We start from the raw sequence: 13,488 nt of genomic DNA, 5'->3' as shown, positions 1-13,488 counted from the left end.
ATAAATGTGAGGTTATCCACTTTGGTGGCAAGAACAGGAAAGTAGACTATTATCTGAATGGCGGCCGATTAGGAAAGGGGGAGATGCAGCGAGACCTGGGTGTCATGGTACACCAGTCATTGAAAGTAGGCATGCAGGTACAGCAGGCAGTGTAGAAAGCGAATGGTATGTTAGCATTCATAGCAAAAGGATTTGAGTATAGGAGCAGGGAGGTTCTACTGCAGTTGTTCAGGGCCTTAGTGAGACCACACCTGGAGTATTGTGTACAGTTTTGGTCTCCTAATCTGAGGAAAGACATTCTTCCCATAGAGGGAGTACAGAGAAGGTTCACCAGACTGATTCCTGGGAAGTCAGGACTTTCATATGAAGAAAGACTGGATAGACTCGGCTTGTACTTGCTGGACTTTAGAAGATTGAGGGGGGAATCTTATAGAAACTTACAAAATTCTTGGGGGGTTGGACAGGCTAGATGCAGGAAGATTGTTCCCGATGTTGGGGAAGTCCAGAACAAGGGGCCACAGTTTAAGGATAAGGGGAAAATCGTTTAGGACTGAGATGAGAATTTTTTTTTCACATAGAGAGTGGTGAATCTCTGGAACTCTCTGCCGCAGAAGTTAGTTGAGGCCAGTTCATTGGCTATATCAGGGGGTATGGAGAGAAGGCAGGTACGGGATACTGAGTTGGATGATCAGCCATGGTCATATTGAATGGCGGTGCAGGCTTGAAAGGCCGAATGGCCTACTCCTGCACCTATATTCTACGTTTCTACATATCTCTAGTGTCCCTCTCCCCTGACTCTCAGTTTGAAGAAGGGTCTCGACCCATTCCTTGTCTCCAGTGATGCTGCGCATGTGGAGACCCGGCTCGGGAGCCGCCGCCATGTTTGATACAGGCGGGCGCCGCTGTGTGAGGGGCGGGAGTGGAGCTGGAGCTCTCCCCGGTCACAGCCGCTGTGTAAGGGGCGGGAGTGGAGCTGGAGTCCGGCCGTTTGCCGGCGACTCTCCCCGGTCACAGCCGCAGCCCCGGGTGGCGGGATGGCGAGCCCGCTGCGCTGCCCCGAATGCGGCTCTGCCGCCGTGGAGGAAGACGCTCACTACAGCCAGAGCCACCTGGTGTGCACCGACTGCGGCTGCCTGTTGTCTGAGGGCCTGCTCACCACCGCCCGCTCCGAGGAGGCTTTCCTGCAGGGTACGCGGGGGGAGTGGGATTGACTCTCGGCCCGGGGACGGCCGGGTTGAGGAACTGCTTCTTCCCAAACAACAACAAGGCCACAAACTAAACTACAGACTGTCCCGAAACTCAGCGGGCGCAGCAGCATCTATGGAGCGAAGGTAGATGCTCCATAGACGCTGCTGCACCCGCTGAGTTTCTCCAGCAATTTTGTGTACCTTCGATCTTCCAGCATCTGCAGTTCCTTCTTGAACACTACAGGCTGTCCCGGTTGACTACTGCACATATAACCATATAACAATTACTGTTTGAGACTAGACTACAAGACTATTGACAGGGCTTTTGTTTTGATTTGCACTAATATTATATATTTTTTAATTTATTGATTTGATTTTGTTTGTTTTATCATGTTATCTCTGAAGTGCTGTATTTACATCTCTGTTGTGCTGCTAAGTAGGAATTTTATTGTTCTGTTTCGGTACATATGACATTGAAACACTCTGGACTCTGGAGTCCAGAGTTCAGTCCAGCGGTCAGCAACACAGAGGGAGGGTGGGGTAAACCTCCTGCCCACACCGGGTGTTAGAGACCGGAGCGTCCACATACTCTCTCTGGTTCTTGACCGGTCATCCCAGGATCGGAACACCGATCGCAGCCGCTCCTTTATGATAGTTGGGGTTGGGGTTGGGGTTGGGGTTTGGGGGGGGGGGGGGGGGGGGGAGAGAACGAGCCAGCCTCTGGTCCCTAACAGCAGACACATACAAAATGCTGGAGTAACTCAGCGGGACAGGCAGCATCTCTGGAGAGAGGGAATGGGTGGCGTTTCGCGTTGAGACCCTTCTTTAGTCCTGAGTACTGCCCAGTGACCACGCTGTGTGCGGCAAAGATCCTATAGGATCTTGCTATAGGATCTTTGGTGTGCAGGAGTCTCTCTCTGCACCCACTGCTCTTCCCCTGTAGCCTCTGTCCCCTCTCACTGAGTTCATTTCTTTGCATCCACAGCTGTGAGATACACGGACAGCACAGCTGAAGCGAAGAAGCCCTGCCGTAATAAGTTGCAAGGTAAGGTATTGAATTAGAAAACGAGGACATCTTCAAATTATCTGCATGGCAAGGCTGGGACATGAAATAAGTATTTTGGCCCCATCGTGTTGGACATTGTTGTTGCGCCCAATGTTGTTCATATCGTCCAATCTTTAACATCTGTGTGAGCAAGTTGAGCCAAAGGGCCTGTTTCCACTTTATCATTCAATTTAATAAACAATGCAAAGGGATTCATCAACAATTAGAAGCCAGTCTGTTCAGGTGCAATCCTGTGTGGACATATCTGTGTGCAATCCTTCAGAGAACACTAGCCTTTAGTCTGGGCTCTGAGCAGAGGTTAATGCAGATGGAGGTGTCTGTTTCTGTGTGTATTCACCCGTGGTGCAGTTGAGATGGCAGATGGGAGAGTATAATGCTCTCCATGTAGGATGTTGGCTGTCAGGGGGGTTTCCAGTGCCCCTGAGGCCTGCACCTGCAGGAGATGTATTTAGCTGCAGCTCTTTCAGGGTCATGTCAGGGAACTGCAGCTCGATGAGCTCAGGATTATCCGGGGGTGTGCGAGTGTCATAGGTAGGAGTTACAGCTAGGTAGTCACATGTGAGGAACAGGCAGAGAGGAGATGAATGACCACCAGGCAGGGGGCAGAATCCCATGTGACCATTCCCCTCAAATAAATGCACCTTCCTGGTTACTGGCACGGAGACACCGGGACTGGCACGGAGGCACCGGGACTGGCACGGAGGCACCGGGACTGGCACGGAGGCACGGCGGGGATGGGTAAACAGAGATAGAGCCACAGTGGTAGAAGATTCATTAGTAAGGAGGGCAGATGGGAGATACTGTGGCAGCAGTCAGGGCTCCAGGATGGTGTGTTGCCTCCCTGATTCCAGGATGTCTCGAAGTGGCTGCATGACATTGTCAAGGGGGCGGGCGAGCAGCTGGAGGTCGTTGTGCGTGTTGGCACAAATGACACCGGAAGAAAAGGGATGAGGTCCTGCAGAGCGAATAGAGGGAGTGAAGCAGAAGATTAAAAAGCTGGACCTCATGGGTAGTAATCTATGGATTACATCCAGTATCACATGCTCGTTAGAATAGGAATAGGAAGATGGAACAGATTAATGCTTAGCATAAGAGTTGGGGTAGGATTTCAGACTTTTGGACCATTGTAATCTCTCTGGGACAGAGGTGACCAGTTCATAAGAATCAGGCCATTTGGCTCATCGAGTCTACTCTGCCATTCAATCATGGCTATTTCGGTATGGTGTGAGGAGGATGCTAGGAGACTGCAAGGTGACTTGGATAGGCTGGGTGAGTGGGCAAATGTTTGGCAGATGCAGTTTAATGTGGATAAATGTGAGGTTATCCATTTTGGTGGCAAAAACGGGAAAGCAGATTATTATCTAAACGGTGGCCGATTGGGAAAGGGGGAGATGCAGCGAGACCTGGGTGTCATGGTACACCAGTCATTGAAGGTAGGCATGCAGGTGCAGCAGGCAGTAAAGAAAGCGAATGGCATGTTGGCTTTCATAGCAAGAGGATTTGAGTATAGGAGCAGGGAGGTTCTACTGCAGTTGTATAGGGTCTTGGTGAGACCACATTGCGTGCAGTTTTGGTCTCCAAATCTGAGGAAGGACATTATTGCCATAGAGGGAGTGCAGAGAAGGTTCACCAGACTGATTCCTGGGATGTCAGGACTGTCTTATGAAGAAAGACTGGATAGACTTGGTTTATACTCTCTAGAGTTTAGGAGATTGAGAGGGGATCTTATAGAAACTTACAAAATTCTTAAGGGGTTGGACAGGCTAGATGCAGGAAGATTGTTCCCGATGTTGGGGAAGTCCAGGACAAGGGGTCACAGCTTAAGGATAAGGGGGAAATCCTTTAAAACCGGGATGAGGAGAACTTTTTTCACACAGAGAGTGGTGAATCTCTGGAACTCTCTGCCACAGAGGGTAGTTGAGGCCAGTTCATTGGCTATATTTAAGAGGGAGTTAGATGTGGCCCTTGTGGCCAAGGGGATCAGAGGGTATGGAGAGAAGGCAGGTACGGGATACTGAGTTGGATGATCAGCCATGATCATATTAAATGGCGGTGCAGGCTCGCAGGGCTGAATGGCCTACTCCTGCACCTAATTTCTATGTTTCTATGTTTCATCTTTCCCTCTTAGCCCCATTCCCCTGCCTTCTCACCATAACCTTTGACACTCTTACTAATCAAGAACCTTTCAATCTCTGGTTTAAAAATACTCACTGACCTGGTCTCCGCAGCCGTCTGTGACAATGAATTCCACTGATTCACCATCCTCTGGCTAAAGAAATTCCTCCTTATCGCCTTTCTAAAGGTACGTCCTTTTATTCTGAGGCTGTGCCCTCTGCTCCTAGACTCGCCCACTAGTGGAAACATCCCCTCCGCATCCACTCAGTCTGGGCCTTTCAGTTGCACCTGAACTGGAGGGACCAGGGGAGTGCACTAGTGCTTCCCGGGAGAGTTTAGACCAGAGGGGTGGGAACCGGAGTAATGGATCAGAAAATGGAAGGAGTGATCGGAAGGTAGAGGTCAGGAACAGTAAATCTCAGTGGAAGGGCAGATGGGATGCGTCAAGGAATATGTTGATGCTGGAGTCTTTATTTCCAAACAAGCAAGGCTATACACAACAATCCTTGATGTTTTGAGGAGCCTGGATGGGTGCTTGGGACAATGATGATGTTGCCATTGTGGAAACGTGGTTGCAGGAGGGACTCCACTGGCAGCTCAATGTTCCAGGGTTTTGTTGTTTCAGATATGGTCGGGAGGGAGGTGGAGGAGGAGGAGGTGCACTGTCAATCGGGGAGACTGTCGCGGCGGCACTCAGAGAGGACGTATTAGAGGGTTTGTTCGCTGAGGCGGTATGGGTGGAGCTGAAAAATAAGATTTGTGCAAGAAATCTAATGAGATTGTATTATAACCCCCCGCCCCCTCCCCAATAGGGACATATATAGACAGATTACCGAAAAATGCACAAGCAAAAAAGGTTGCTGGATGATTTTAACTTCCCCAATATTGACTGGGACTTGCTCAATGCCAAAGGCTTAGACGGGCAGAATTTGTGCGGTGTATCCGTGAGGGGTTCTTGAACCAGTATGTGGATAGTTCAATCCTGGAAGAGAACGTGTTGGGAAATGAGCTTGGCCATGTGACTGGTGTTTCAATGGAAGAGAATTTTGGGGATAGTGATTGCAACTCCATCGGTTTTAATATTGTGTTGAGCAACGTCTGGAGGGAACTAAATTGGGAGTCAGGCTACAACCTTATTAGGCAGGAGCTCGAGTGCAACTGGGAGCAGTTGCTTTGGGTTACTCCATATAATGTGGCACTCGCTCAAAAGCCAGTTGATCAAAGATCAGAACCAGCATGTTCCAGTGGGGAGGAGGGATAAGGACAGCAAAGTAAGGGGACCTTGGAGGACCAAAGAAGTGGCAAAAGTTGGTCAAAAACAAAAAGAGGCATATGCAAGATTAAGAAGATTAAATCAGACAGGTGGAAGATGAATCAAGGAGAAAATAACGAGTGGGTGGTTAGAAGGGCCAAAAGGGACCACAAAATGACTGGTGAGTTGGATTAAAGAATATGTGCAGGGCAAGGTTTCATTTTACACGGGGTGGTGAGTACGTGAGTGTGTGGGACGCACTGCCAGCGGTGGTTGTGGAGGCAGATACGACAGTGGCGTTTAAGAGGAGTGTGGATATGCAAGGATAGGAGGGTTATGCCCCTCACCTTTAAGCCATGCCCTCTAGACTATGACATTTCCACCCATTTCTGCAACTGTATACTTTGACAGCCTTCCTCAGCTTCTGCAACTCCACCAATGTTGGTGTCATCTGCAAGCAATGCTAACCGACCATTCGATATCATCCTACTTTGAAGAAGTTCTCCTCCTCTCTCCGAAGACAGTTTAACAACCTCATCTCTCACTGCCCCCCCTCTATGATTCCCCCTTCCCTCCAACTCTATGCTCCCACAACCCACTCCTCCTTCCTTTCTTCTTCCCGCCCCCACCACCCCCACATCAGCCTGAAGAAGGGTCTCGACCCGAAACGTCACCTATTTCTTCGCTCCATAGATGCTGCCTCACTCGCTAGTTTCTCCAGCATTTTTATCTACTTTTGATATTTCCATCCAAGTCATTTAGATATATCACAACCAACAGGTCATTTATCATTTTATGCATCACAATGACATAGCCTCGTTGTTTGATCGCTGGTACGTGGGGTTTGGACAGGTTGGAGTTGGTAACCCGGGGAGATGCTGCCCATGCACTCTGTTCACTTGGTGTGAGAGTGACGGTCAGTCTCTAGCCACTGGGCTGTCGGAATTATGCAGATCGTGTGGCGATCTCTCGGCCCTCTAGGTGACCGCGTGCGTACGTTTGTGCGTGCACCCTCGGATGGCCCTGCTGGTTTAGTTTAGTGATACAGCATGGAAACAGGCCATTCGGCCCACCGAGTCTGCACCAACTAGCAATCCCCGCACACTAACACTATCCTACACTTACACTACACGTACATTTATACCAAGCCAATTATTCTTTAAACCTGTATGGCTTTGGAGTATAGGGAAAAATGCCACATAGGTTATGTTGAGAACGTGCAAACTCTGTACAGACAGCACCCGTAGACAGGATTGAACCGTGGTCTCTGGCGATGTAAGGCAGCAACTCTACTATTGCGCCACCGTGCCGCCCCTGTTTGTGTGTGTACATCCTCTGGGTGACGGTGCGTGCCCTGTGTCTACAGGTATGAGGCGTGTGCGTGACCTGTGCCAGATCCTGCGTCTGCGGCCCGTGCTACAGGACTCGGCCAGCGAGCTGTACAGCCGTGCCTACGACCACCCCGACTTCCTGCACCTGGGCCTGGACAAGAAGGAGGCCCTAGTGGGTTGCTGCATCCAGGTGTCCTGCCGCCAACACGATTGGCCTCTGACTATGGGCACCCTCTGCTCCCTCCTCCACGTGCCACCCTCCCTCTTCTCCGCTGTCTTCCTGCAGCTCATCAAGGCTCTGCAGCTCGACATTCCCAGCCTCTGCCTGCATGACCTGGTGAAGACACACTGTGATGGGTGAGTGAATTCCCCTCCCCCCTCCTTCCTCCCTGCCCCTCTGTTCCCCCCCCTCTCTCTCTCTCATGCTTGCTGTCCTCCTGCAGCTAGTTCCATTTGTTTTATTTGACCCTAAAGCTTTCTTATCCATGCACATGTCCGAGTGTCTTGTAAACATTGTGATTGTCCCTGCATCTAGCACTTTCTTTGGCAGCTTTTTCCAGACACCTACCACCCATGATGTTTAAAACGTTGCCCCTCAGGTCCCCTTTAAATATTTCACCTCTCACCTTAAATGTGAGCCTTTCTAGTTTTAAACTACCTACCCTGGAGGAAGAAAACGGTGCCCATCCACCTTCGCTCTGCTCCTCGTGATTGTGTTAATCCCCATACGGTCACCCCTCTGCCTCTTTCACTTCAGGACAAACAATCCCTAGCCTGCCCAGCCTCTCCTTATGTCAAACGCTCCAGTCGTGGCAACATCCTGCCCGCAGGTTGCTAACGTTGGCTGTTACTGGGCAGTGCGGTGACCATGATGCTTGTTGGTTAAATGATCATTTGGAATCCCACAGTATCTCAATCCTATCCAGACGTTGCTGGCAGGGGCCCTGGGAATCGAGGTGAAGCCCACACTGGGGACGGGAGAAGTTTCTCTTCACCGCACGATTCCCCATTGCCCAGCTATGGACAGCACTGGGCAAGAATTCCTCACAGGATGCAAAGGGCTTTGGGAGAGTGAAGGAACAAGCATAGGGAACAGATGACATGTAGAGGCCGAGGGCAAAAGTCACTGAGAGGTACAGTCATGAAACAGGCCATTCAGCTCGCCAAATTCATGCTAACCATTTGCTACCAATTCTTCACACCTTATCCTGCCTCAATTTGTGTTGAGGTCTGCAGAAGGTTCTTGACCCGAAACGTCACCAGAGATGCTGCCTGTCCCGCTGAGTTACTCCAGCATTTTGTGTCTACCTTCAATTTGTTTTAGATTTGTTTGGAGATACAATGTGGAAACAGGCTCTTCGGCCGACCGAGTCATTGCCGACCAGCGATCCCCGGACACTAACACTATCCTACACACACACTAGGGACAATTTACAATTTTACCAAGTCAATCAACCTACAAACCTGTACGTCTTTGGAGTGTGGGAGGAAACTGACAATCTCTGAGAAAACCCATGCGATCACGGAGAATGTACAAACTCCGTAAAGGCAGCACTTGTAGTCAGCATTGAAGCTGGGTCTCTGGCTCTCTACCACTGCACCATTGTGCTGCCCATAGTGCACAACCACTACCCATTCTTTACACCTTATCCCACCTCAACTTGTCCCACCGCCCCACATTCCCATCATCTCTCACCTACACCCTTGGGGCAATTTGTAGCAGCCATCTAACCCAACTGAAGGCAGCCCATGCAGTCTCAGGGAGAATGTGTAAAGCCCACACAGACAGCACTGGAGGTCAGGACTGAACCCGGGCCACTAGGCTGAGGCAGCCGCTGCACTAACTGGGTCACTGCTGTCCTGAATATCACATGGTGGTCTGTACAAAAGGGGCAGAGGATGTCAGAGCTGTACAGTGCGCCACTGATTGGGGTAATCTAAACATAGGGGGAAAAAATGGAGTTGGCATTTTTGAAAGCGAACAAATATATTACCAGCACCCGATAAATATCTCTCGGTTGAATGAAGGAAACATGGAGCTGAACTGCAAAGGCTCAATACTTTTGTGGCATTTATTGTGAGCATAAAACCAGTTGTTTGCAGCTGGGTTTAAGGATTGGCAGAGTGATCGACAGGAAGTGCAGCAGAACACAGTAAATGAGAGGATACTGGGCAGAAGTCATAGACCTGTACAGCATGGAAACAGGCTCTTCAGCCCATCATATCCCTGCCAACCAAGTTGGCATAATAGGCTAATGCCATTTGTCTGATTTTTGCCCCAATCCCTCTAATCCCGATCCATATAATATCTATCCAAATACCTTTTAAAAGGCATTACAATTGTATCCGGTTATATACAGCCTTCTGGCAGCTTGTTCCAGTACTGAGTGAAAAAGTTGCCCGAGGTTCCTCTTAAATCTGCACTCTCACCGTAAGCCGATGGCCTCTAGTTTTAGAATCCGCACCCTGGGGAAAAAGATTATGAGCATTAATTTGATGTTGAACACCTTGGTAAGGTCACCCCTCAGCTCCCTATGCTCCAAAGACCTTCATTGAATGCTCTTGTATTGTACACTACGGGCTGTGAAATGAAAGCATACAGGCCGATTCTCCTTGTTGGCCAAAGACAGTATGTAAGAAGGAAGTTGTTGGAATCCCACTCTATTTGGAATCTCTTCTGCTCCCAACTACATTAAAAAGTACAGGGTCTTGGTGAGACCACACCTGGAGTATTGCGTACAGTTTTGGTCTCCAAATCTGAGGAAGGACATTATTGCCATAGAGGGAGTGCAGAGACGGTTCACCAGACTGATTCCTGGGATGTCAGGACTGTCTTATGAAGAAAGACTGGATAGACTTGGTTTATACTCTCTAGAATTTAGGAGATTGAGAGGGGATCTTATAGAAACTTACAAAATTCTTAAGGGGTTGGACAGGCTAGATGCAGGAAGATTGTTCCCTATGTTGGGGAAGTCCAGGACAAGGGGTCACAGCTTAAGGATAAGGGGGAAATCCTTTAAAACCGAGATGAGAAGAACTTTTTTCACACAGAGAGTGGTGAATCTCTGGAACTCTCTGCCGCAGAGGGTAGTCGAGGCCAGTTCATTGGCTATATTTAAGAGGGAGTTAGATGTGGCCCTTGTGGCTAAGGGGATCGGGGGTATGGAGAGAAGGCAGGTATGGGATACTGAGTTGGATGATCAGCCATGATCATATTGAATGGCGGTGCAGGCTCGAAGGGCCGAATGGCCTACTGTTGCACCTAATTTCTATGTTTCTATGTTTCTATACCTTCTCTGCACAGCGTGGCCCAGAGGTTTCCAGCAGATACTAGGAATGTCGCATCTCTGCAGGGAAGCTTCGAGAACATGCTTGAATCATGATTCTCAGAGGCTGAAGGGAGATTTCATATAAAAATGTATTTGGACAGGTTTGGAGGGATATGGACCAAGTGCAGGTAGGTGGGACTAGTGTAGCTGGGACATGTTGGGCCGAAGGGCCTATTTCCATACTGTATCACTCTACGGCTCTTATTCAGTGGCCTGGAAGGAAATGAGGAACATTGTTTCATGCAATGACTGGGCTCTGGCTGAGAGGTTGTCAGGGGGAAAAATCTGCCCCCCTAACCACCTGTGGACCTGAGACTGAGGTGCAGAGGGCTGACAGGGTAGCATGGAGACGATAGGAAGAATGGCCAGGAGTTCACAGCCAAGTGGTTTGCACTGGCGATGGTGTGTGCTGCTCGCTGACTCTGATTCTGATCTGCCACCAGGTTGCAGCTGTTCCAGAATTCGGGTCGGGTGCCTGCTGTGTACGTGGAGGACAAGGACAAGGTGGTGCAGCGGGCACTGCAGCTGGTGGAGTTGGCGGCAGAGACATGGTTGGTGACAGGCAGACACCCGGTGCCCATCCTCACGGCCGCGGCATATCTGTCGTGGCAGTCGCTGCAGCCGGTGCAGCGCCTGAGCTGTAGCCTGGGCCGCTTCTGCCGGATGGCAGGGATCGGCCTGCCACCCCCTGCCCCCCAGCGGGTGCGGGAGATGACCGGTGTGCTGGCCACACTGGCCGCACAGCTGCCCTGGCTGCCAACTCAGACAGTCGACGCCAGGACCGCCGTGAAGTACGCCGGCGATGTTCTCCGCCACCGCGACCTGCTCCTTCACCAGTCACTGGACAAGTGTGGGGAGGGGGGCAGAGAGGGCAACGGTGGCGAGGGCAGCAGCAACATCCAACAGCAACTATGCCAGGCACAGGGAGACAAGAGCGGCAGTGGGCACCAGTCCCAACCTTGCCGGGCACAGGGAGACAAGAGTGGCAGTGGGCACCAGTCCCAACCTTGCCGGGCACAGGGAGATGAGGGCACCAGTGGGCACCAGTCCCAACCTTGCCAGGCACAGGGAGACAAGAGTGGCAGTGGGCACCAGTCCCAACCTTGCCGGGCACAGGGAGACAAGAGTGGCAGTGGGCACCAGTCCCAACCTTGCCGGGCACAGGGAGATGAGGGCATCAGTGGGCACCAGTCCCAACTGTGCCGGGCACAGGGAGATGAGGGCATCAGTGGGCACCAGTCCCAACTGTGCCAGGCACAGGGAGATGAGGGCATGAGTGGGCACCAGTCCCAACTGTGCCAGGCACAGGGAGATGAGGGCATCAGTGGGCACCAGTCCCAAATGTGCCGGGCACAGGGAGATGAGGGCATCAGTGGGCACCAGTCCCAACTGTGCCAGGTACACAGTGAGGGCAACAGTGAGGTTATGCATGTCAGTTATGAACAGGACGGGGGCAACAATAGCCACCAACAGGAGCCGTGCCGGGTACAGGGTGACGATGGCAACAGTGGGGTTAAGCAATGGGTCAGTCAAGCACAGGGCAAGGGCAGCAGCAAGCTCCAACCACAGCCATGCCAGGCACAGGGAGACAAGGGCAACAATGGCCACCAACTGCAGCCGTGCTGGGCACAGGGAGATGAGGGCAGCAGTGAAGTTCAGCAGTGGGTGAACCAGGCAAACCCAGCGTCCAGCAGCGGGCACCAGCAGCAGAGCCAGGCCCGGGAACCAGGCGCCAGCCAGAAACACTCAGCTCCGGTGTTCCTGCCTCCGTGCCTCACACAAACCAAGAGACGGCGTTTCAGGCGGGAATCGGAGGGGAGCTGCAGCGGTCCCATAGTCACGGGAGATGAAGAGATATCGGACAGTGAGATTGAGCAATACCTGCGGACACCGGACGAAGTTGCAGCCTTCCAGGCAGCAAATGCCATCCTTACCCAGTGACCTGCTGCCCGGCCCGACCCGTCCTGGGTCCCTGCGCTGGCACATGCCCACTGCTCCTTCCTGGGCAGGTGGCGCCTCGACTCACGGGGAACAATGTGCTCTGCCTGTGCTTTCACTGACTGGCTAGTTGACACTTTGACTGATATCTCACTGGGACGGGCTGGTGCAGAGGGCATCTGTACCCAGGAGCTGGCTCTCAGTGCCCCGTCCACGGGTCTGTGACTTCCATTGCCCTGTGCTGCAATGTCCACTAGAACTGCATCTCCATCCGTCTCAAGAATGGCCCCGACCCAAAATATTGTGTATTTCCTTCAACAGATGCTGCTGGACCCAGTGAGTTCCTCCAGCAAGTGGTCTCTTGAGCAACACCTCATTGTTCAACAGTTCTGCCCCAGGGTTTACTGCACACCCTGACTGACAACATTAAACCAGACACATTAGTGCTCATTTCGCCTGTGCTTATTCTGTCTGATGCTATTCAGAGATAGACATAAAATGCTGGAGTAACTCAGCAGGACAGGCAGCATCTCAGGAGAGAAGGAATGGGTGAATTTTCGGGCTGCATGTCAGGGTCTCGACCCGAAACATCATCCATTCCTTCTCTCCAGAGATGCTGCCTGTCCTGCTGAGTTACTCCAGTATTTTGTGCTTATCTTTGATTTAAACCAGCATCTGCAGTTCCTTCCATCACATTTTGTCTGGTGCTAAACTCGGAACCACATTGACATTGTAACCAGAAGATTTGTCTGCCCCAGCTTGCTGGAGTGGTGAATGTTGTCTGCAGAGAAAAATCCAATGTGAAGTGGCTGTTGGCTGTTTCACATTCACCAGGTGGACAGATGGGACTGTCAATTATTGTCACTACAAACAGCAGTATTTGCCGGTGTGGCACTCCACACGGGAATACACTGTGTCCCACACTCATCACTGAGTGGGACAGAGAGCTCTGCACTGCCACAAGGCATTCAAGTCAGAATGAGTAGTGATCAAATGTAAATTAAAAAAATTGTCAGCAGCTAATGTTTCATTTCACTGACATAAAATGTTGGGATGGATACTCTGAACAAATCTATTTGTTTAATAAAAATATTTTTTACCAGAGGCTTTAGAATGTGCTCCAGGGTTGATACACAGTCAACACCTTTACACTGGGTATGTGTCTTTGATGAATAAATCCAACTGCTGCTGTTATGAATATGTTGCTGCTCTCTGTCTTGGGAGACGGTGTGACGACAATCCACAAACAATGCGTGCAGTTCCACCTGAT

At 50.9% G+C, this 13,488-nt stretch overlaps 1 protein-coding gene across 1 annotated transcript; it reads left to right on the top strand.

Annotated features, from left to right (window-relative positions):
• Positions 1-925: 925 nt before the first annotated feature.
• Positions 926-13,323, top strand: LOC129713139 (transcription factor IIIB 50 kDa subunit-like). The gene is made up of 4 exons (XM_055661966.1): positions 926-1,188; positions 2,173-2,232; positions 6,987-7,308; positions 10,724-13,323. The coding sequence occupies exons 1-4, from the start codon at positions 1,035-1,037 to the stop codon at positions 12,219-12,221; spliced, it is 2,034 nt and encodes a 677-aa protein (XP_055517941.1). The 5' UTR covers positions 926-1,034; the 3' UTR covers positions 12,222-13,323.
• Positions 13,324-13,488: the final 165 nt, after the last annotated feature.

The sequence above is a fragment of the Leucoraja erinacea genome, chromosome 35 (assembly GCF_028641065.1).
Source record: "Leucoraja erinacea ecotype New England chromosome 35, Leri_hhj_1, whole genome shotgun sequence".
Classification (NCBI taxonomy): domain Eukaryota; kingdom Metazoa; phylum Chordata; class Chondrichthyes; order Rajiformes; family Rajidae; genus Leucoraja; species Leucoraja erinaceus.
This window is presented reverse-complemented; position numbering and strand designations above follow the sequence as displayed.